The 22,042-nt window shown below is 36.4% G+C and overlaps 3 protein-coding genes across 10 annotated transcripts in view; 1 reads left to right on the top strand and 2 right to left on the bottom strand.

The window, feature by feature from the left end:
• CFAP94 (cilia and flagella associated protein 94) overlaps positions 1–13,449 on the bottom strand; it is a 26,562-nt gene extending 13,113 nt beyond the window's left edge. For 2 of the 3 annotated variants that reach the window (XM_035310915.1, XM_035310922.1), the window contains exons 1-8: positions 13,303–13,449; positions 12,823–12,843; positions 9,464–9,551; positions 8,431–8,522; positions 7,206–7,307; positions 4,785–4,922; positions 1,741–1,887; positions 425–528 (exon numbers count right to left, since the gene is read on the bottom strand). In XM_035310915.1, coding sequence (XP_035166806.1) covers positions 425–528; positions 1,741–1,887; positions 4,785–4,922; positions 7,206–7,307; positions 8,431–8,522; positions 9,464–9,551; positions 12,823–12,843; positions 13,303–13,305 — 695 coding nt within the window. In that variant the 5' untranslated portion in view covers positions 13,306–13,449. Of the gene's footprint in view, positions 1–424; positions 529–1,740; positions 1,888–4,784; positions 4,923–7,205; positions 7,308–8,430; positions 8,523–9,463; positions 12,844–13,074; positions 13,274–13,302 lie in introns of those variants that run through there. The other variant, XM_035310931.1, reaches the window with a different exon arrangement.
• Positions 13,450–13,484: 35 nt separating this feature from the next.
• ETFRF1 (electron transfer flavoprotein regulatory factor 1) lies at positions 13,485–19,201 on the top strand. Of its 2 annotated transcripts, XR_004746425.1 has the most exons (4): positions 13,485–13,671; positions 13,769–13,984; positions 14,758–14,804; positions 18,984–19,201. XR_004746425.1 is itself a non-coding variant. In XM_035310987.1 (2 exons), exons 1-2 carry the CDS (start codon positions 13,627–13,629, stop codon positions 13,979–13,981), a joined length of 258 nt encoding a protein of 85 aa, XP_035166878.1. In that variant the 5' UTR covers positions 13,486–13,626; the 3' UTR covers positions 13,982–14,056. The 2 variants fall into 2 exon arrangements, 1 of the variants encoding a protein (XP_035166878.1); XM_035310987.1 differs by lacking the exons at positions 14,758–14,804; positions 18,984–19,201 and having other exon boundaries at positions 13,486–13,671; positions 13,769–14,056.
• KRAS (KRAS proto-oncogene, GTPase) overlaps positions 15,680–22,042 on the bottom strand; it is a 28,238-nt gene continuing 21,875 nt past the window's right edge. For 4 of the 5 annotated variants that reach the window (XM_035310964.1, XM_035310972.1, XM_035310950.1 and 1 more), the window contains one exon: positions 15,680–19,305. Coding sequence is in view for 4 of the 5 variants with exons in the window: in XM_035310972.1 (XP_035166863.1) it covers positions 19,189–19,305 (117 nt within the window). In the remaining variant the exon portion in view is untranslated. Of the gene's footprint in view, positions 21,447–22,042 lie in introns of all 5 variants that reach the window. The other variant, XM_035310958.1, reaches the window with a different exon arrangement.

The raw sequence follows: 22,042 nt of genomic DNA, 5'->3' as shown, positions 1-22,042 counted from the left end.
CGTTCACCACTTTGTAAGGAATTGTGATAGCTTAGAATTTATTTTAAGGCATCAGAAATAATAATAATAATAATAATAATTCCAAAGGAATTTCAATTCTCTGCATGAGTTTTATTGTTTTTGTTTTAAAATTGTTCTGTCAGAAACAGGGTTCTACTCTAGCATTTTAAGAAACATATATATGTATATGTGTGTGTGTGTGTCTATAGATACACATATAAAAACACTCCTGTTGTTCAATAAAAAGCTGATGTAAGCGGGATCTTCCTTAGCAACAGGATGGTATGAAATTCATCAGCTGGGAGCCTGTAGAATAAATGCTATTCAACATAAAGGGATCACAAGAAACTGGTTCTTAGTGTTTTCTTGATTTGGGTAGACAAAACCAGGCTTCACTTCAATTAAGAATTTCAGTATGTTGTACCTTACTTTCTTCTTCAGATTGGCCCAAATGCAGAAAGTAATATTTTTGTCCTTTATGACTGCCTGCATATTTCCAGTGTCAGAATCTTCATACATATTAGCTGTCTACAAAGAAGAAGCAGTTTAAATCATGTTTTCTTCTTATTTATATTACTTTGCTTTTCTTAAATTTACACTGGAATAAATAAATTTAAAAGAAAAGACATGTAAGAACAAAAATACAGTGGACCAAGCACATATAAGTTGCATCCCTTTGGTAAAACTTGAATTATTTTTTCTTCCTCTGACATCATCAATCCTGTCAGTCAAAATACTGCCAAATATGGGGTCTTACATTATCCCCTTCAATGGTACTGCCAATCTCCCTTAGTTATTTGCCTTCAAAAATACTTCTCAGTACAAATTTAAAACAAAAAAGAAAAAAAAAAAAAAAAAAACATTTATTGAATAATAAACACTCCTACACCACAGTCACTACAAAAAATATATTTTTGTTAATATAAAACCTGCAAAATTATAATTACATAAGGAGTTTAATCCTAAAATTAGGAAAGACGAATAAGAATTTACAGGAGGTTTTTACTGTCAACAGACATACAACTGGTTCACTGTTTATTTCCTTTATTCCTTTTCGTTTATTTTTGTTTGTTTGTTTTGTTTCCTCTATCAATACTCTTTTACTAACCATACTTGCATATATGATTAATATGCTTAGAATAGCGTGGTGGTTTAACATGGGTAGGTAGCAAAGCAACACCATGCTGCTCTCTCACTCCACTCCTGCAGGCCCCCAGCTACCAAAACCTTGCCACATAAACCCAGTACAAATAGCAAGCAAGATCACCATCTGTACATGCAACCCAAAAAAAAGGATTCATAAATACATTTTCCTGTTTAAATGCATTTTACTCTTCCCAATATCTTATTTTAAAAAATATTTTAGTCATATCAACTTGTATTAAAAAAGTATATAAGCTAATCATATAATCTACTTTTCACATTTGCAGTTTTTTATACACTCAGCTAACTTCTAATTTAAAACATAGTGACAAAATAGGGAACAAATTTCACACTGCGTCCCTTGTTTCCAATATCTCCAACTATCACAAAAGTCATTGAATATCAAACACCTTAATGGTAATGGCAATTTCCACTCTAAAACTAAGATTTTCAGAGGTTAATAAGAAATAGTCTGGTATCTACTCTACATGTGATTTGTGTGACAACATAAGAAAAAAAACATCATACCAAAACACTTGTAGCAAAACTTTTATGCACTGTATATATTACAGCTTCAAAGCAGTAAATCTTACTTACTTTAAGCAGGTGTTCTGTTGCTTCATTGTACTTCTGATGAAGTAGATTCTGCAATTCCAAAATAGTTTCCTGGTACTGAACTATTTCTTTTTCTGTTATCTCACTTGGTGGTGTGTCCAATAGAAAAAACTGCAACTTCTCAATTAACTAGAAAACATTATATGCAGGAAAAGTTTTGACACCAACCCCAGTATACTGTGTGTTCATTCCCTACCTTGTGGGCTTTATAGAATTTTAGCTTATAAAATTTATTGAACCAGCTTGTCACATGAAGACATCTGTTGGTCAAAAATTAGTTTTAATGAAAAACTTGTTGTTGAAATGTATTTTCTATAGTAAAAATCTCAACTACTAGGTCTAAAAAATATGTAATAGTGAAACACACAGCAATAAAATTTTAATTCTCAGAACAATCCTTAGTGTGAAGTTTGGAATTCTGTGATAACATTATTATCTTCCATTATATGCTAATACCTTAACATCTAAGCGTGTGTACAAGACTAAAAAATATTCCAAGTTGGCTGAAGTTTTAAAGACACTGATGTATCACAGGGAAAAAAAAAAAAAAAAAAAAAAGAAAAAAAAAAAGTATTTCATTGGCATTGTATTTATTAGCATACTGTCTAGTAAAATTAAATTTCAAACCTGTTGATAGAATTTGTGTTACTATTCGCTTCCTATCTAAAAATTATATCTATTACGTTAATAAATGCTGCACAGAATCAGGAATAATTTGTTCACTTTATCTGTATGACCTGCTTATTTCTCAAGAAAAAATGGTGAGTTTGGGGCTCTGTATGGCAAAAGTTATAGCTTCAAAGTAGATGAATGACAGCGGTAAAATGACTGTAAATATTAGCATTTTAAAATAAAGTTCAGAATGAAGATTATGGTAGAATTAGTAGTACATAAAACTTAAAAAACTGCTATTTCATGCTAACCACCTGACTATTAAGGAAAACTTCACAATGCTATATTTGGAATACCTTTTAGCTATCATTAGAATTACAAAATAAAAATATATTTTACTGGAGGGAGGATGTTAAATAAAAATTAACATCAGAAGCAAAGAAATAATCAGAAAAATTATAATAGCTTAGGACCAGATATCTTGAAGACCTTTTCCAATCTTAATAATTGTATTATAGAAGAGCTTACCACAGTGGGCTATGGACAACCTGTGGTCTATGAAGCCCCAGTAAACTGTTCACAGAATAAAATTAAATAGGGTTTTTAAATGGGGTCTATCAGTGCATATGATAAACCATGAAAAAATAAAGAATTTTAACAGCAATGTATTGATGCAAAGAACATGTGGATCATTGCCAGTGACGGTATCTGCTCAATCAGACTATAGTCAAAAGTCACACGTTACAAGTAGATGTTAAATTCATTCAGGGGCTCCCATCCTTTTAGACTACTGTCCCAAACGCCATCTTCTTTTCCTCTGTGCCTTGGCATCTTTGCTTCCTGTCCCTCCTCCCCTGGACCTGACTCCTGCCACTCCACAGATATCTGTCCGCATCCTCAGAAGCCTCCCCTTCTCTTTTCTTGCACCTTACTCCACACTGAGGGACTTGCATCACTGCCTCTGTCTCTCTACTTGTGTCATTCCTGAAGTGCTGCTTCTCTTCACAGCTTTGGGCCACAGGTCTCCAGTAAGAGGATGAGAAGCATTAAACATCATCCATCTGCAGTCCTCCCTTGAATAACACCTCTCCTGTCATCTCTGCATGCCTCACCTGTAACGGGAAGCAGCACCATTTATCTGGCAGAGAGGAGAAACACTGTTATGCAGAGAGAAGAAGAGCTATCACTGCAGAGACATATTATGTACCACCTCTTGTCTTCCCTGTGCTCTTCCCAGGCCTGCAGTGCTGAGACAAAGGGAAAACTGGATTACATTTTATGCCTCCCTTCCAGACTCACCAGACTGTTTTTTCTCTTAGCCTGTGAAGTCACAGCACTACTGCTTGTTAAAGGAATAGCAAAGCAGCAGCAGATTTACAATAATCAATATTACTGTCTTTTTATATTTCACCTTTAACACAGTCTGCCTTGATAGTGAGGTGATCCCTATCAACTAGGATCTACAAGATCTCACATTCCTGAGTGGTTAAAATTTTTCTCCAGATACATGAACAGAGCAGGAAAGAAATGCTTGGATGTTCTGGACCAAGAGAAGATAACCACTCTTTTAGCACTCTGACATCACCTCGCATTTCCAGTAGGAGCAAAATAAAAATGCCTATGTCATAGTATCACATAATACTCTACTGATCATACAGTGCAAGGGAGCACACATCTGCAGGACCTAAAGTAGCTGTAACTGCTTCGGTGTTGGATGGAAAACATGGAGGAGAAGGAAAGAAGTGTGTTTGGCAGAAAGAGTTGACAGCAGGGAGTCTAGTGGAGAGAAGGAATGGAAGTGGGCAATTGTTAGGCTTTTTGCTTGGTCTGCAGCGTAAAAGAGAAATGGGAGGAGTTACCTATTGAAATTCTTGGAAAGGACTAGCATATTCCCCCGGTTCAGAACAAGTTAACATAAATGAAAATAAAATCCTAAAATTTGATATCAGCCACAAATTGCTTTGAATTGCCTCAGAAACCATCAATGATTGGCTGTGCATTTTGGGAACCCCTGCTATTACACAACACTTTACTGGCTGCAAACGTTACATGGTAAGACTTTTGTCCACTGAAGAATCTAACTGTGACATGAGCTGATACGTTCTGGCTCAAGGCTTTTAAAATGTAGATGGCAGGGGAGATGGAAGTTGGAGTACTAGAGCTCAGCCTAGAAGACTACACAGAAGTCCCTCAAAGGCACAGCATGTTTAAAGTCAATAGTCTTCTCCTTTAGACCTAACAATAAATCTGTAATAAAAAAAAAATATAAAAACTGAGGAAAGATTACTGGCTGACGAAGGTCATAGCCAATTTCAGTCATTTGACTGTTAAAAAAAAAAAAAGTAGGTGGGGGGAGCAGTATTAAGGATATATTTTAGTGACCTTAAACCAAAGAATACCATTTTAACACTTACATTTAGTACCTGTTGTCCCTTCTCCACAACAAGTTGAATGTCCTTATTTTGATCTTCACGCCATAAGCTCATGAAAGTATTTATTTCCTTTGGTATAGTTGGGTCAGGACTTCCGTCACAAGCAATATAATGCTCCCACTACAGAAAACAACCAAAACTACATATGGGAATGTGGTGCAAATCATTATTAGAAGAAAAAGGAGGATTCTGAAAGACAAATTCATTTAGTGATATATTCACAAACGCATCTAAACAGGACTGTAATACTACCTGGACTACCAGTGATCACTGTGCCAGAAAAGAAACTGTTTACTTCCGTACTAATGAGTTGAGATACTTATGCCCACCTAATACTTACTGTTTATTCTACTCATTTGTTAGTGGGTTCTGTTCTCCTCAGTAGAGCCTGCATGCCTACAAAAGCAATGAATTCAGTACTTGACACAAAATGAGGGGGTGAAAAAATAAATGGCTGAGAACATAAGTGAGAAACCAGGGCAAGTGGAAGAGGCGGATGGTTCTCAAACCAGATACGGCCAACAAAATTGAGTTCTTACACTGGCAATAAAGCTGCTTAAGAGATTTCTACTCCAACATGTTTGTTCTTCCTTTCTCAGCCCCTGAAGATTTCCTTCTCCTTTCTAGCACCCATTCAGATATCACAGAAACCTCCAGGGGGAATCTCAGAAGGATAGAATGATGTTTTTAAAGAAATGATGTAATTTTCAAATAAATTATTGGTCATTTTTATAAGTGAAAATTAATCAACAATCACAACCCACTTAAATCTATAAATAAGCCTAACTTTGGCTCATAGGATCAATCTACAACCTATAATGTAACTTTTTTTATCCATACAGTAAGATATTTAAGAAACCCTGCCTCTCTGTATACTGTGAAGGTCAGTAATGCAATGTTACTGAAGTTTGTGTTACAAACTAAAATGGATCTTCTAAAGCAAAAGCGCTTGCATTCCCAGGCGCTTGCATAACAATTTACACTGACTTCAAAAGCAGTAATAACAGATTAAGTGCTCAGTGCACTGGAAACTCCTGTATAAAGATCGATCAGTCTCCAGGAATAAAAACATCTGATAATTTTTCTTCACCTTCGTATTTAAGACTGAGCTTCAACTTCATCATTAAGAAAGCACATCCTCATAAGCAAGAACACTTGCTCTTTAAGAAAAAGGATACGTTTCATAAAAATATGTATGTCTTACTCTGATTTGAAATTGTTTAGAAATAGAAACATAGCAATTGGTATTATGTATTTCTTTTGCCTTAAGTATTCACAGCAACAGACCAATGCAAACTCTGGTATTTCCCATCATTTACCAATATTTTATTTGAAGATTTTTTTAAATAATAGACATAATTTGCCATTATTTTTCACAACAACAACAACAACAAACATGTTTCTCTTTCTGAGGAATACTTTTCAGAAAAATCCATAAAAAACTGTCCTCTTTCAAAATGACTGCCAGATCCTGTTGTTCACAAATATAATAAAGTCAGAGCTTGTTGTCTACTGGAAAAGGTACCAAATAGCATCCAAATGTGTCAAGACATAACTGTGCAGTTATCATACTGTGCCTGTGTAGCCACAAAAGGCTAATGCCACAGTGGTCTACAATAAGAGCGTACCAGCATCGCTAGGACTGTTGCCTCCATAGTGCTCATGTGGCCACATCTGGAGTACTGTAACCAGAGTATATATTAAGAAATATACAAGACAAAGAGAAAACCCTTGTCAACAAGCCTATTTAACGTTAACTGGAACCAAACTGACTAAATATCATTACCAGATAGCTACTGAGTGATGTTTCTGCAAGATGGGTTCAAAAGAGTGAAACATTCTACTAGACTACTTACATAACTTACTATTTTAAATTTAACTTTACAGATTTATAGTAATATTGGGTAATAATTCAGCCTCCAGGTATGTTACCCTAAATTACAGACATTAACTACATTTTCATGTGTTTCTGGCCCTGATATGTGCCCCAGATTTGTGCTTGTTTTGGCCAGCCTGTCTCCAAATGGTGACATGGTGTGTGATAGTGATGCTGGTGGAATGTTTAAGAGTAGAACAAATTAAATAAAAAAGAAACAACAAATACCAGAACATCTGAAACTACAACTGTCCTTCACTGCTGGGGTAAGCTGTGGGGTCCTAATACCTTGATAACCCATACAGCCTCCTCCTTGACATTTTTATTTTACATGTGAAACAAGATACATAAAGGAGAGTTAGCATGGCCAACTCTTACCCTGAGACAGAACTTGAGAGGTAATCATATCACATATCTAAATTCAAGAAATTGAAGCATTCCTAGATTTGGTAATAAGAGACGTAGCCTAAAGCCTCTTTGTTGTCTGAACTCTGTCACGCTGGGCAGATTTTGGAAAGAAACCTTACCTTTGCATATGCTCTGTATTTTGTTTTCCACAATTGTGCAGACACAAACTTCTCTTCCAATGAATGAAGTTCTGCTAGTTCATACTCCCTTCGCTCTTGGTCCTGTTAAAATATTTGTATAACAAGCAGAGAAATTAAATACTTTTCCTTCTTACAATTATTTTATATCAAAGAAAATAATTTGGGATATTTGAATGAATTATAATTTAAACAAATCCAAATGCTGATAACTGTGGTTTTTTTTTTACATGAAACATTTAATTCAGAAGGTTGCAGTAGTTAGCAATATGCCAGTGTCATCACATTAGTTGCTGAGCCATATGATAAACATTGATGTGTCATATGACTTTTATCATCAGGCTACAAAAGGGTGCAAGAAATTTGTAATTTTTTTATTATAATTTCTGCTATTTAAAATTCTTCTTGCATGTAAGGGAAAAAAATACTCTGTGAAGGACAAGATGCACAGGCAATAATGTTTTTTTTCTGAAAAAAAAAAACAGTTACAAAAGAGAGAAAAAAGCAAAAGGCAAAAATGTTAGTCTCACAAAAATATTTAGATGTTACTGATCATGTCTTTTTCTGAATTCCAGTCTTCTCAAGTTCATAAACATACATATTCAAATACACCTATATATACACATGCACACATGCATATCCGTATGTCTCCCTTAAGATGTAATCACTTCTAAAATTTATACCAAAATTTTCTTGCTCTAGCTGTACTACATATAATTCTGAGGAAGACAAAAAAAATATATGCAATTCAAAGTCAGAGGAAATGGATAAGTATTTATTCCAACTGGAATATGACATACCCCAAAAGTTAACATATTTAACCACAACATCTTCATGTAACAAAACCAGGCAAGACTATCTTGTCTTGAAGAATTTTTCTGAATCAAAGCAACACTAAGTCAAATATTGGCTTAGTGAAAGAATAGAAAAGAATACAATTTCAGAACCATTTATCTTGATTGTACATGTATTGTGCTTTATTTAAACACTAATCTAGATTGCTACCTTCTCAACTTTCAGTGGCTTGGCTAGATTTTTCATGCTTAATTTTAATCTAGCAATGCTTGAAAATCTTCCTCTACTTTGTTCCCAACACTAAGGACATAATTAAATTCTTTTTCATTTATTTTTCATTCAATTTACAGACCCTGTCACAAGTTTAGAAGTGGAGTTAGCATTTTTCAGTAACTATTGTATATAAACTAACTTTTGCCTCAAGCTTTTCCATCAGCTCTTGTTCAATCCTCTCCTTTTCAAGTCTTGCTGCTGCTTCTTGTTCAACTTGCAGTCGGGCTTCCTCTGAAGATTGGGAAATATAACAAGAGCATAATTACATTTTATTAAAACAAGACAAATTATTTTGTTACTAGCTGCAGTGACAAAGCAAGTATAATAATAAACAACATAAATGGGCATCTGCTATTGCCCAGAAATCTTCCAAATGATAAGAATTTGAACCATAGTACTAAAACCCACTACCTGTGGTGCTACCTCAGTCAGCCCAGAATGACACAAGTGGAGAAAGGCAAGCCCTTGTTTCCCCCTCATCAGTAGCAGGAGCACCTTCTTCCTCTACCTACAGCTTGAACAGGCCCAGGTTCTTAATCCAATGGTGAAACTGCCTGATCGGTTCAGTTTTAAGCTTCTCCTACTTTCCTACATCTTTTGGTGGAAAACTCAATCTTAGAGTTATTTTTTTACTGAAATAGATTAAGTTTTAGGCATGTCTCATTGGCTGTCAATCCCCTTCAGGATCAGTTCCTCCTGATCACAGGTTTAGCTTTTCTTTGCTGCCACGTAGCAGACACCAGCCACCTGCTGACAACTGATGTACCTTGTATGTCTTCTCTGGAAAAAAGTCGTTTTCAGAGAATTTATCTTACCTACTGATAAATAGGCTTGAGAGAAGAAAACCACAGAACACTGCATTTCTAACTCACTGAGAGTGTTTCAAAATGTAGTGGTAAGAGAGGAAGAAAATCTAATTCTTCGTGCTACTCTCACTCCCAGGTTCCTAATCATGGTAGAAATAACTAGAGGAAAAAGTGTGACAGGAAAAGTGAGATGGGGGTGGCAGTAAGGTGTAACACAGAATTTGTCCCACACAAGAGAAGAGAGATGAATCACTTGTATTTGTGAAATACATTGATAACAGTGCACATACAGTTAAGCAGATTTTTTGTCTAATTAAAATAAATGATATGTACCATCACTTCCCCTGTAAATGAAGTGCATAGTACCTTCCTCTTTCAGCCTCCTTTCTTCCTCTTCTTTCTGTAATCTCAGTTTTTCAGCTTTGTTAACTTTTCCTTTGCCACTGGACTTTTTCTTTGCAATGAATTAAAAGAAAACAAATGTCAGTATTACTTTCATACATCTGCGGAGGTGTTCACCCTTTGTAACTTAAGCTCTTTTAACGTGATCCTTGAATCCAAATTAAGATTTTAGACTGCCATTGATGCCTTAACATCCCATTCTCCATTTTTCTTTCCATTTTCATGATGTAATATATGCTCTTATATGTAATGGATCATTCTGTGCTAGGTATTCCTGAACACAGGAATATTATTTTGAATGTGGAAACGGAATAACAAGTAGATCTGGTAAGAAAGGAGATGTTACAACTTCAAACATCTTAAGATACTTCTAGGAAATGCATTTTGGGACATTGGCAAGTCTTCTATTTAGAAGCATCTAAACCACAAAACAGAGTTCTCTCTACTGTTATAAAATCCAAACTGCAACTCAAAACAGTTAACTGTTCCAACCAGCACTAACCTCTAGGCTAATCCTAGAATAATAATATTCTAAGTTTGTGTTTCTCAGAAATGATCAAATCTTTCCATGAAGAACATTTCAATAATAGAAGTCAAGATAAACGCCACATGTAACCTACAGTCATGTAACATTAACCAAAGGGAACACTTATTTTTGCCCTGTAATTCATAGGTCTCATCAATACCTCACTGATTTATAAATATATATAAAACTGTAATAATATGCTCAAGGCCAAGCTGTCTTCAAGAGACTTGAACAGCTATATGTAAACCATAATTCTCCTTCACTATGAAGATATTAATGGCCCCTCAGTTTTTTTTTCCCTCACCAGCAAAAAGGCAGATTATTGGATGATTTTTTTAGTTACTTTATGTTGACACAGTCTTATAGTGTTCAATCAAACGTGTAGGATCAGCAATGTCACTATAAAACTGCACTTAAAGACACACAAGGAAAATACTGAATTCCTATTGATGCAGTAGCAAATACAGCCTAGGGTTATAACCATCAACAAGTGCGTATTTAGTAAAATCCAATTATCTTTATTCAGTTTTACTCAGTGTGTACACAGGCAAAAGCTCCCATTGCTTATAACACACTTGCAGTCAGTGTGGCTCGATTCCACCTGGGGCTGATGGAATGATACCATGGAGGAGGGCTGCTCCTGAAGGCAGATGCCGCAAAGACAAGGCCTGAAAACAACACAATTAACAAACAAAGAAGAACCAAACACAAGCACACACAAAACAAAAATAAAAATAAAAGGAAGAGACTACTATCAGAGATGAAAGAGAAAGATGGACCAAGAAGTAATTCAAAGCAAGTTCATGGAGCTTGTGAAAACAAGGAAGCTGACCTTGTAGTGAACTGCAATATGAATTCACAACCAACAGTACTGCTTTAGTGGAGCAAATTTTTTTTGCATATGTGAGAAAAAAAAAGGTATTCTGCATAGTCTCCAATGTATGGAGAAACCAAGGAGTGACAGCAGGCTAAACAAAGGTTAAAAGCAAAGCTACAGATGACTAAATACAAGGTATCAAGGAAGACAAATGACTTGTGTTTTGTGTACTGGCTGAACAATGGCATTCTGCTGCTGAAACGCCAGTGAAAAGAAATTAAATGAAATCATGCATTTAATTTTTCAAAGCAGAGAAAATATGGAATGTAAATGGGTTCAGCAGATGTGGTAACGTGAAAATAGGAGGAGACACATCATCTATTTAGACATCTGACCTCGATGTTGTATTTCAGAGAGCTGAAATTAGGATCCTAAATCCCCATACTCACCGGTGAGAGACAAGTGCTTACAAGGATTCAGTCTGGGAAGGTAAAATGTCTAAACCAGTATGACTATCATCCACAGCATCAGTAAGTGAATACACTTGGATGGTATCATAATGTACAGGAAACCTAAGGACCAAAGGTATCTATCAGGAATGCAATCCTCCTCTTCAACAGAAAAATGGGTGCAGAACGGTACCAAATCAGCACAGAAGCACAGTGCTCTTCTTGCAGAGGTGTAAACACAGAAATAGAGAAAGAGATCCAACACCGCTGACAGGGAGAAAGACCAAATGAAAACTTAAATCCAAACACAAACTCTTTCCACCCATTCCACCTGAGTATTCTTTGTAATATGGTAAATATTGTTAAAAGTAAACCAATTTACAGTGAACTTAAGACATAAATAAGGAACACCTTTGTCATTCAGCACACAGCGTGTTCTCAATATTGTTATGTCGCACTTTGACTTTGACAAGTATATTTTCAGAAATAAATAACTACTTGGAAAGCTACTCACTTTACATTACTTTACACAGCAATAAATAAATGCATAAATGTAGTTTTGAACATAAAGTTTACCATGAAGCTTGAACAAAAACAATGGTGAAAGTTTAGTTCCAACAACAAATGTACAGCCAGCAGAGTTAGCATCACATCTTGCCATATTTGTTACCGAAGCATTTATTTGCAAAACTCTTCTAAAACAGTCAATAAAAAACACAACTCTACCTTCTGCAATTTCATAGAAAGGTCAGTTCATTCCAATTGAAAAAAATAAAAATAAAATAAAATAAAATCCAAATATCTTTCCTTCCAGTGAAAATGAAAAGATCATCTTGCTTCAATTACTTAAAATCGCTTTTTAGTCAACTTGCTTTCACAATCTTATGACTTAACATAGTACCGACAGATCTGAGATGTACAATTCCCCAAAGAATACATTTGAATGTATTCTTTCTTGGGTGGGGATAGTTTCATTTTCCCTGCAACTGAGAATGAGCCAAGGACACGAACTAACAAAATCCCACTTCCTGTGGACTTCTGTCTGTTGTCCACCCCCCCTACCCACCAAGCTCAGTGGCCATCCTGCCTGAAAGCCAGGACACTGGCCTGATGCCCCACCATCCAGTGCCAAGCCAAATGCTGTGCCTAGGCCAAATTTACCCCCTCTTCCCTAGCAATTCTGCAGGCATGCTACGCAGCCTCCTTGTGCAAGGTGCACACGCTGAGTGTCAGAGAGGCACCTGCCCCTCTTCAAATCTGACCAATTGGCAAAGAAATATGGTTCAAAAAAGAAATAAATTGATTTTAAAGAGCATACTATTGTCACAGCACCTTTATTATTGCAGAACAGCTTAAGAATATTGTTTTGTAGATATGAAGTCCAAAAGTATCTGATGCTTACTTTAAATTCAGCATGAAACACTTATACTCATTGAATTTGCAAAACAGAAAATAACAGCACACCATTGAAACGAGCACTGCAAGGTCTGTAGTGTTTTATATGAAATAGAGCATAACATTACCTACCCACCTTTTTATTCTTTTTTGGACCCTAGAAGTTGAGGGGGTGAAAAAAAAAAAAAAAAAAACATCAGAGAACAGGGTATACAGCATTAAAAATCATTAGCAAAGCCAACTACTCTGTAAAGCAAGGTGATACTGCCTGCCAAGAATGGATGATAATTTCAGTATTGTGGACAATTCACTGCTCACACGACCCCAGCTCACCATAATTAACACTCGGGCTACAGCTGTATATTCCTGTTAACCATTCAGCACGCACCAAGCACGTAGCTTAGCCCAAAGCATTATTTTAGTCAAAAAACAAGAGGTTTTCAGCTGTTTCTCAGCCGGCCACCTGGCGCTGCTGACACCCCCCTCGTTAACCCCCGCCGCGCCGCGGCCACAACGGTGGGGGTTAACGGGGACACCCCGCGGCAGCTGAGGCTGCTCGGGGCCCTCCGCAGTCGGCGACAGGCGGCGACATGAGGAGCAGACCGCCCGCCCTCACCATGGCGCCGCCGCGTTGCCGGGGCGACGGCAGCGCCCAGCGGAAGGGTGGTGCCGCGCGGTGCGGCCTTGCCGTAAAGCAGCGCGGCGTTACGGCAGGGCGCGCAGCCGGTGAGCCCCTGACCTTCCCCTCCCCTCCCCAGCGTGGGGACCCGATAAATATCCCCGTAACGGTAAAAACTGTAAATGGTGAAACTGTAATTGCTACGGGAAGTTGGACTGGGATTTACGGTCTTCCACAAAAGGCTAACGGCAAACTGATTATTCTTCAGGTAAATTAAAACAAAAACAATCACGCAAGACTAGAGTTCGGCGAAATGGGAGAATGGCCAATTCTTTACGAGGGAAAGTACTGAATCTTTACAAAAACGTAAGTGTCTTAAATGCTCTGAGCTCTTAAAAAAAAGTCCAGAAAGCCCTTTTAACGTGAAGTCTGTCTAAAAGGAGTTTTTTCTTCTTCCCTCAAGCTGCTGTACCTCGGAAGGGAGTACCCCAAGGGAGCAGACTACTTTAGAAGCCGTTTGAAAGCAGCTTTTCTAAAAAATAAAGATGTGAAAGATCCCGAAAAAATTAAACAACTAATTGCCCGAGGCGAATTTGTGATAAAAGAGTTGGAGGCTTTGTACTTTCTCAGAAAATACAGAGCAATGAAACAGCGCTACTATGATAACAAGGAATAACCAGTATCAACGACTGTATGTAATGATACAAATCCACAAAAGCAATCAATAAAAGAACTGTAATCTCAAAAGAAATGAAAAGTAAATCCTTCCAACCCATTTGAAGTACAAGTTATGACTTTGCTTACCCTTAAGTAGGTGCTTGAAAGATTTGGGGGTTGTATTGTGTGGGTAGCAGGTTTTTCTTGACTAGTTTTGACCTCCTTGATCTGAAACTTCACGTATGAAAATAATTCTGCAGGGAGCAGTGGCAACGTGCTTCTGTTGTATTTCAGTGTACATGCTGAACAGTTAGCTGGTGATCAGCTGAGCGCTGGAATGCTGATTTGAGATGCTGCAGGCCTCATGTTATGTAGAGGATTAATCAAGGCTTTTAAAAGCTTGTACATTTAATGCATCATTCCTACCATAACTGAGCACCTGCTCAAAAGGGAAGTTCTCAAAGGTTTTACCTATATCTGCTTCACATGCAAGACTCTCATTGGCAGCCTGACAGAGGTACTGTGTTACAGAGAACACCAGAGGGTCAGGAAGGGGATGGAGTAGAACAACAATGGTTTAAGTACTTAGACCCTAAAAACAATTCCTCCTCCTACTGCTGATTTGAGGTTGCGTACCTCCTGTAGCAGGAGTTTGGAACTTGATCCTCTCCTCTGGAAGAGAAGTCTGACCCTGGCTATTTGCTCCACAGCTAATTGTTTGTGGACTTTGGCTCAACTAGCACAAACTTGTGCCATAACCGTTACTCTGTATATACTGTGTTTTTGTTTCCATAGAACTAAGTAACAGTGGAGATAGAACAGAAATAATCTTTGAAATATAGATAAGTAATCACTGCAGTAGAACTGCTGACAACAGCAAGTCTATAACTGCATAAATACCAGGAAAGTAAAAAAAAAAAAAAAAAAAAAAAGGCAAATTAGATGGTATGCTACCTTGAGATGAAGTATGTGCTTCAGTTTGTAGCACCACGTTGATCTGAAAAAGTATTCCCATATAACTTACTAACTCCTCTACAACATGTTGCACTTAAAGCTATCCTGAACAAATACCTCTACATACAAAATTCAACTTACCCTTCTTGGTAACTGGTAAAAGATTGTCCAGATGGGATGACTAAAGAGGGTGAATGTGACAGTTGTAGAACAGTAGCAATTCCACACTTTGTTCCCCCCCATAGGACACAGTCAGGAGCGTCTTTTGTTTTTTCTCTTAAGTGTAGAAAAGAGATTTGATAGAGGAAAACATGCACACCTGAGAACGAGCACAGAATAGCTGTTCTGGCTATTTTAGACTTGTAGACAAATTTGAATCGAGTCTGCTGTTACAACTAACAAAAACAAGGTCTCTGGGCATGGCTGAGAGTTAGTAGCCCTTTCAATTCTGGAAAAAGATTGTAGCATGCACCAGTGAACAAGATGTGCAACCTCACCTGAAGGGAGGCTCTGCTCAAAGAGCAGAATGCAAAAATAGCACAGACCGCTAGAGGGATCAGTACTACAAAGCATTTTGACAGAGTGCTGCAACCCCTCTCAGAGGAAGGGAACACCAATGGGCAAAGACAACCACTTTATGTGGCAATGAGAAGTACAAGAAATAAAGTGAAAACAATTGCTGAACACATGCAATTCATGGGATACCCCATGACAAAGACGATGTACTGAAATTCTTGGAGAGAAAACCAAGCAGGGACAGAAATTCACAATACCTGTTTTTTATTACATTACAATAAATAGGAGCAGTACAGTTTGACAAAAAAAAAAAAAAAAAAAAAAGAAATTCCAGATCACTTCACAGCACATACTCCTAAAAACATTAACAATTTTAGAACAAACAGTGGTCTTTTTTTCTTTTTCCTTTTTTTTTTTTTTTTTTTTAACTTAGTAGCTGGTATGACCAACATTCTGGTCACGCAACCAAATGATGGAAAAACTGGATCACACTGCATAAGTTCCACATCAAATAAAGCACAATGTACAAAATGTGCATGTTTCAGTTTACACTATACAAAAATAGTTAAAATACATTCCAGGTAAACATATTACATTAAAGTCATTCTAGTAAGAAGTTGGCACTCAAGAGGAAAAAGCAGAAGTATTTTCAACATGAAAACACGAGACAGTGGAATAAAGAAATGTTAGGAAAGATTTACCATCTATGTAGCTTTATGTAAACTTCAGACAAAATGATTTGTATACAGTTTGATGGTCTTTGAAGGTAATAATTGTATTGCTTTATAGAGTAGAAGATTGTGTGTCAGGATTTACCTGACAGAGATCCTGTTTTTGTAACAAATTCTATGCAGTGTAACTTTTTTTTTCTTAAGTTAGGGAAAAAAAAAAATAGGGCAATGAGATTGGTTAAAAGAATTTTCAGTTCTGAGAAAACTAATGATAAAGTTGTTTACCAGTGTTACATAAAGCTACCATAAGAAGGTGTAATTCCCTGACACATGGCAATTTAATGTATTAACATGGTAAGTGATTCACATGTTTCTTTAGCAGTTACTATCAGAAATGATAGTACATCCAGGTATGTTTTTTGAAAGCATTTCAAATAGGGAAGAGACAGAATAATTATGAGATTAACGTGTGCAAGCTGCAATCCAACATGCTTTACCAAATCTTTACAAATATTAAGACAAAACTGCACAACAATGGCAAGGATGAGCTTTTTTTTTTTAAATGTCTATAAGGGCAAACGTAAATAGATTGTAACAATTTGATTGGTACCTACAGATCACACTGAAAAAACTACTTACATATAGCTTCATATTAGAGCTATAATTGATCTGCATTTGATGATTAAGACACTTCTGCTAAATTTATTTCTCCTACCATTTTTAATTAAAGTAACATGATAATTTTAGACCAGCCTTAATTTTACATGCAGTGTGACTCAGTTACCAAAAATCTTAAACGTCATCTTAGGATTGCTTTTGTTTGTTCAAGATATGCTATCCAATTTTGCTATGCTCTTCATATATAATCAAGAGCATCTAAAATGTGCAAATAACCAGCTGTCTCCAATACATCTTTTAATCTTGGATGCTGTAAAATGTTTTGTAACATTAAGAATTTGTCTGTATTCCTTACCGGCCCTTAAAATATAATGCTATTCTCCTATTACCATTTTTCACAATCTTTCATATTCTGAAGTATATTTCATATTGAAGCTGAAAGGGGAGAGACTGGGTTTTTGTGGGGGCCTAGAGGAACAAGCAGTGCAGGCAGGGAAAGGTATTCATTTATTGAATTCTCAGCCACGTTAATTAAAGAACATGCAGCAATCCAGACAGTATACTTCCCCTGCCAGCTCTGCAGCTCTCCACCTAACAGTCACTGCTGTATTTTTCTTTTTGTAGAAAGAAAAACATTGCATTTATGCAGTTGCACCTTTGACATCATATATGGTCTAAGTTACATTGGTGTATTAGAATTCTACTGTGTAAAATTTCCATGTAATGGTTTAGCTATACTTTAGGTTAAGGCAATGCTGCTATTTCCTGTTCCAGACTTCCAGGATTTACCAGTCCAGTGTCCTGAATTATCCTACGTCAATGTCATATTTAAATTTTTAGGGTACACTGAAGTCACACTTTCAAATTTTACTCTGCAGCTGACTTAGGGACTAGTGTACCTTCTGGAACTGAGGCCACAGCTAAAAGCATCTAACAAGGCAACATTTGCAGTAAGATGACAGGAACTGGCAGCACTGCAATTACTGGCTCCTACTTTGGTGCAGAATATCTGGACTACTTCAGTACCAAAATGAAAAGCTTCTGCAAAAATTCTGCATTAATTCTGATCAGGAGAAAAAAATAAAAGAAAAAAAGAAAAAAAATCAAATGAAAATATAACCACAGAGAAAGACAACATTAAAATCTTGGTCATGACAGTCTAGACACTGGAATGCCACTCACCAACCACATAATCTGTGCAACAAAACCAGCACTTCACAAACATCAAACAAACATTGAGTCTGGGAACAATATTCTACGCTGAAGATTTGTGCAAATTCCACACCGTTTTATGGCATTGTGGATTTCCAAATTATTTGCATGAAGCAGCTAAATTCAAGCTCATTAATTCATTGATTTGAGGTTACTAGAATTTAAAATTCCCTCCCCTATTTTTATATAAAATAGGCATCTGGAAATATTTCATGCTACCCTTGGGGAAAAAACAAATTGTTTTAATTTGCTATATAATTTAGGAGTCATTCTGATTTAATTCTTATGATAAATTCTGGATCCATGTATGAATTAACCTAAGAATTTGAATCAACTTACCTATTAAGGCTTTCTAGTTTTTCCTAGAGACACTAAGGGTGAAATCCTGTACCTACTGAACAAAGCTACTTAAAGATAATTTACTGCTATGGGGTCAGGAGAGCAAAGATGTCACCTTGGTGTCTTCAGAGACAAGAAGTTACGTGAAAGTCTTAAAGCAATGCATTAACAATAGCAAATCAATCTAATTAGAACTTTTACTTTTTCCATTGCCAGATGTGCATTATTGTCTTTTTTTAAATTTTCTTTTTTTTTTTTTATAGAAAAAATATAGTATTTAAGGAGTGACCGTGACAAATTGCAGTGAAAAATTTTTTTGTGAAAGTTTTATCTTTACATTCATTAAAGTTGATCTGAAATGCTACAAGACTAGACGCCTACAAGCAAAATCTACAGGAAGACTATAAAGGCTTCTGGTCTTTCTATATTGCAGTCAGTCTAAATTAAAAGGAAGTCTGAAATGAAAGTCTCTTTTGCTAAGTAATCCGTTTTCCCAACCAGATTTAAAGAAAAAAAGAAAAAAATAAAGGGGATGTTAGAATGTGTAGAGCATCATTTCATTGTTTTGTCTGCACACAGAACGGAAAGTTCACAATCAGTAAGAAAAATAGGAAGTTAACAACTGTGCATGCACCAAAGAGTCCTAAGACAGTTCTCAGGTTTTTGTGTGTGTGTGTTTTTTTGTTGTTGTTTGTTTTGTTTTCTTCACAGGCATTGCTAGTTCAAGAACCAACACTCAAAGAATACTGGCACTTTAAGAGGAATGAAGTTTCCACTGTCGTTTAAAACAAGCATTCAGGTAAAGCTAACAGGATCATGAAGCAGAAAGTAAAGTAATGCTAAAACAAATGCTAATAATTTAGTGTAATGTACAAAAATTACTTAAGTACGTCTTAAGAATAAGGATAAATTGTATTTACATAATTATACACTTTGTCTTTGTCTTCTTTTTCTTCTTTTTACCGTCTTTGCTCATCTTCTCTTTGTGTTTTCTGATTTCTCGAACTAATGTATAGAAGGCATCATCAACACCCTGAAAAAATACAGAGGCACACACATTAAGATCACATTAACAGACTTAATTGCCTACATAAGTACAGCCTGTTTTCATCTGACCAGATCAGGTGAAGTGTGTTCCATCAGCAGTATTGCTGCCTGCCAGGAGAGCTGATACTGTCTTCTCCTTGCCGAAGCCTTCACAACATCCCTAAATCAAGCTATGCATTGGAGGAATTGCTGGGACACCAACACCCTCTTGAGCATTTCTAGATTTTGGGAATGGGCACCTTGGGAAAAATGGATTGAGATGGATGGGGGACTACAGTTGTCTCCTGTTATATATGAGATGCACATATAACTGCATCACGTCTAATTGCATCACTGTACATGGGCATCAGGGCCCACAGGATAGCAGCTCTATGCAGCAGCCAGTCAGTCAAGCATTTGAACATCTAGTCCTGGCTATAGGCTGTTCCTCTCCTGAGGTCTGAGGAACACTAAGACACCCAAATGAACTATTCTGACACCAGCAACAGCTAGCACCATCTGCCTGCCCTTTCTCTACTATTCCCAAGTTGGACTTAGAGCAGCCTGTGGGTGAATTACAGCCCAGGAGCTGACCACAGACATCCGCAGGTACAACTCTGTTAATAATGTGACTCAGGAACATGTATCGCTCTCCTGTCCACATAGATGGGGCACGTATTGTCCCACCTCAGACTAGAAAAGCACAGGCACCACATCTTTAGATTCCAAGTATATTATTACTACTAGATTTCAGAATAAAGCTCTGAGGCATTAGCTAGCTTTGCTTATACCTCAATAATCTACACTTTTAAAAGTAAATACAACTATTTGCAGTAAGAATTTGGTACCAAAGAGGTGGTTATGATTAATCTACATATTCATGTCATTTGTTAGGCATACCAATACAAGTAATCACACCATTTTATTTTTTTTTTTAATCTTTACATAAGCAAGTCAATCAAATCAATCCGGCATTGCAATAATAAATTAGTATTTGATAAATCATTCCATTCTATCATGTACAGTCATTTAAATATCTCCACAGCTCCGACAGTTAAGCTACAGACACAAATGCTAACATTTCTTCACACTGAGTAGTTTTTCCACTTTTGGGGGGGATAATTATAGCCGAAGAAAATTAGCTGTTTTGACCAGAGACCTGTATACCTGATGTGAACCATAATCAAGTACAGTGTTATACAGTATACTTTGAAATGACCTATTTATGTGATACAGTTTATATTATTGCCTACCTTTCAGGCTGCCCCAAATCCCAACTGAGTATCTGTGCTCTCAGTAAGACCTTTACATTTAATACTGACAGCTATAAAAACATTAAGAAAAACTTTATTTTTCACTGTCTTACTCCTTACATTATCTTTTAGATACATCAGAAATAGTTGTGTAATGTTAATGCATCACAGTAGTCAACTGCACCACTATAGAAACTGATCTAGAAATTTGGCCCTACAACAGACAGGCAGATTCCTACCTCTTGTCAGCTAGTTTGCCTTCAAGCTGCCAATTAAAAGCAAGTATTAGTTTATTCCTGTATACCTACTTTAGCGGAAGAGCAGAAAGTGAACTCTGAGAAAAGGACAAAATTAAAAGGTCAAAAATCAGCTTATTCATTGCTGTTTCAGTCAACTACGGAACAGTGATGAAACCATTATATGTTAAGTCCAAATGACAGCGAGGTGTTAACTAGCTACACCTAGAAAGCAATGCTTCCAGTATAACAAATTTATTAAAAGCTTTCATGTGTCAAGTTTATAAACATGTTTACAAATAACTAATGTTAGATCAAAGTCCTTAGTAGCCTTTCCACCAAAAGTAAGAGTACACTCTGCAAGATCTCATGACATATATAATACTCTTGCAAATAAGTTGCTCTTAAGTTTTAAAGTATTATTTGTCAAAACAAAATTGATGTACCATACCTAGTAAAAGTACCCACGGTTCTGGAAAACATCATGTCTTCTGAGAGTTAGAAAAGCTAGGTATTATTTTATAGATAACTACTGTATTTTACCTATAACTTCAGCCTTAATGCACAAGGTACATTTGGCAATGTTCATGTAGGGAAATTATCTACATACAGTGACGGTTCAAAGCATATCTGCTACAGTTCTCATCTCAGACAGTCAACTAGGAGGAAAGTACTAAGAATCAGTCACAATAGAGAACAGTTTCATTCTTACAACAAGAACTTCTACACAATATTAATCTACAGGACTATTCATATTTCCTTACAAAATTACCTCAGCACTTCAGATTTTTTACTGTGCTAGAAAAGCATTCATTACAAGGACAGCTGTTAGCTTTAAGTGGCATCTTCTAAGACAAATTAAACAGAAATTGCAATTTAAGTCTTCAAGTGAGCAGTCTACCTTCTTTAAACTAGGTTTTAAGTAAATACAGAGAAAGTTACTCATACAAAGTAATATTGTGGGCCTTTTATCACATGACTTCACAACTAAGGTTGAAATCTTATTCTACTTAGTAAGGTGATGATCTTTTAAATACAGTGCATGTTGCAAAATACTTGTGAAGAACAACTTTCATCCTTGCACTTACACCTTTGTAGAGCAAGCCTTTAAAGTTACTAATGACATATATACTAGTTTCTGTATTTTAACAGGAATTCCCTTTGTATTTAGGTAATAAATATAACATACAAAGCATTTAGAATATTTGTGTTAGGACTGAGGGATTCAAAATAAACTGATATTTCAGTCTGTGGA

This window comes from Oxyura jamaicensis, chromosome 1 (genome assembly GCF_011077185.1).
Source record: "Oxyura jamaicensis isolate SHBP4307 breed ruddy duck chromosome 1, BPBGC_Ojam_1.0, whole genome shotgun sequence".
In the NCBI taxonomy this organism is placed as follows: Eukaryota; Metazoa; Chordata; class Aves; order Anseriformes; family Anatidae; genus Oxyura; species Oxyura jamaicensis.
The sequence above is the reverse complement of the archived record's forward strand: the minus strand, read 5'-3'. Positions and strand labels throughout refer to the sequence as shown.

Coding starts and splice junctions, on each gene's coding strand:
- ETFRF1 (XM_035310987.1), top strand. CDS start 13,627: ATGGCCAATTCTTTACGAGGGAAAGTACTGAATCTTTACAAAAAC. Junction 13,672..13,768: donor TACTGAATCTTTACAAAAAC/GTAAGTGTCTTA, acceptor TCTTCCCTCAAG/CTGCTGTACCTCGGAAGGGA.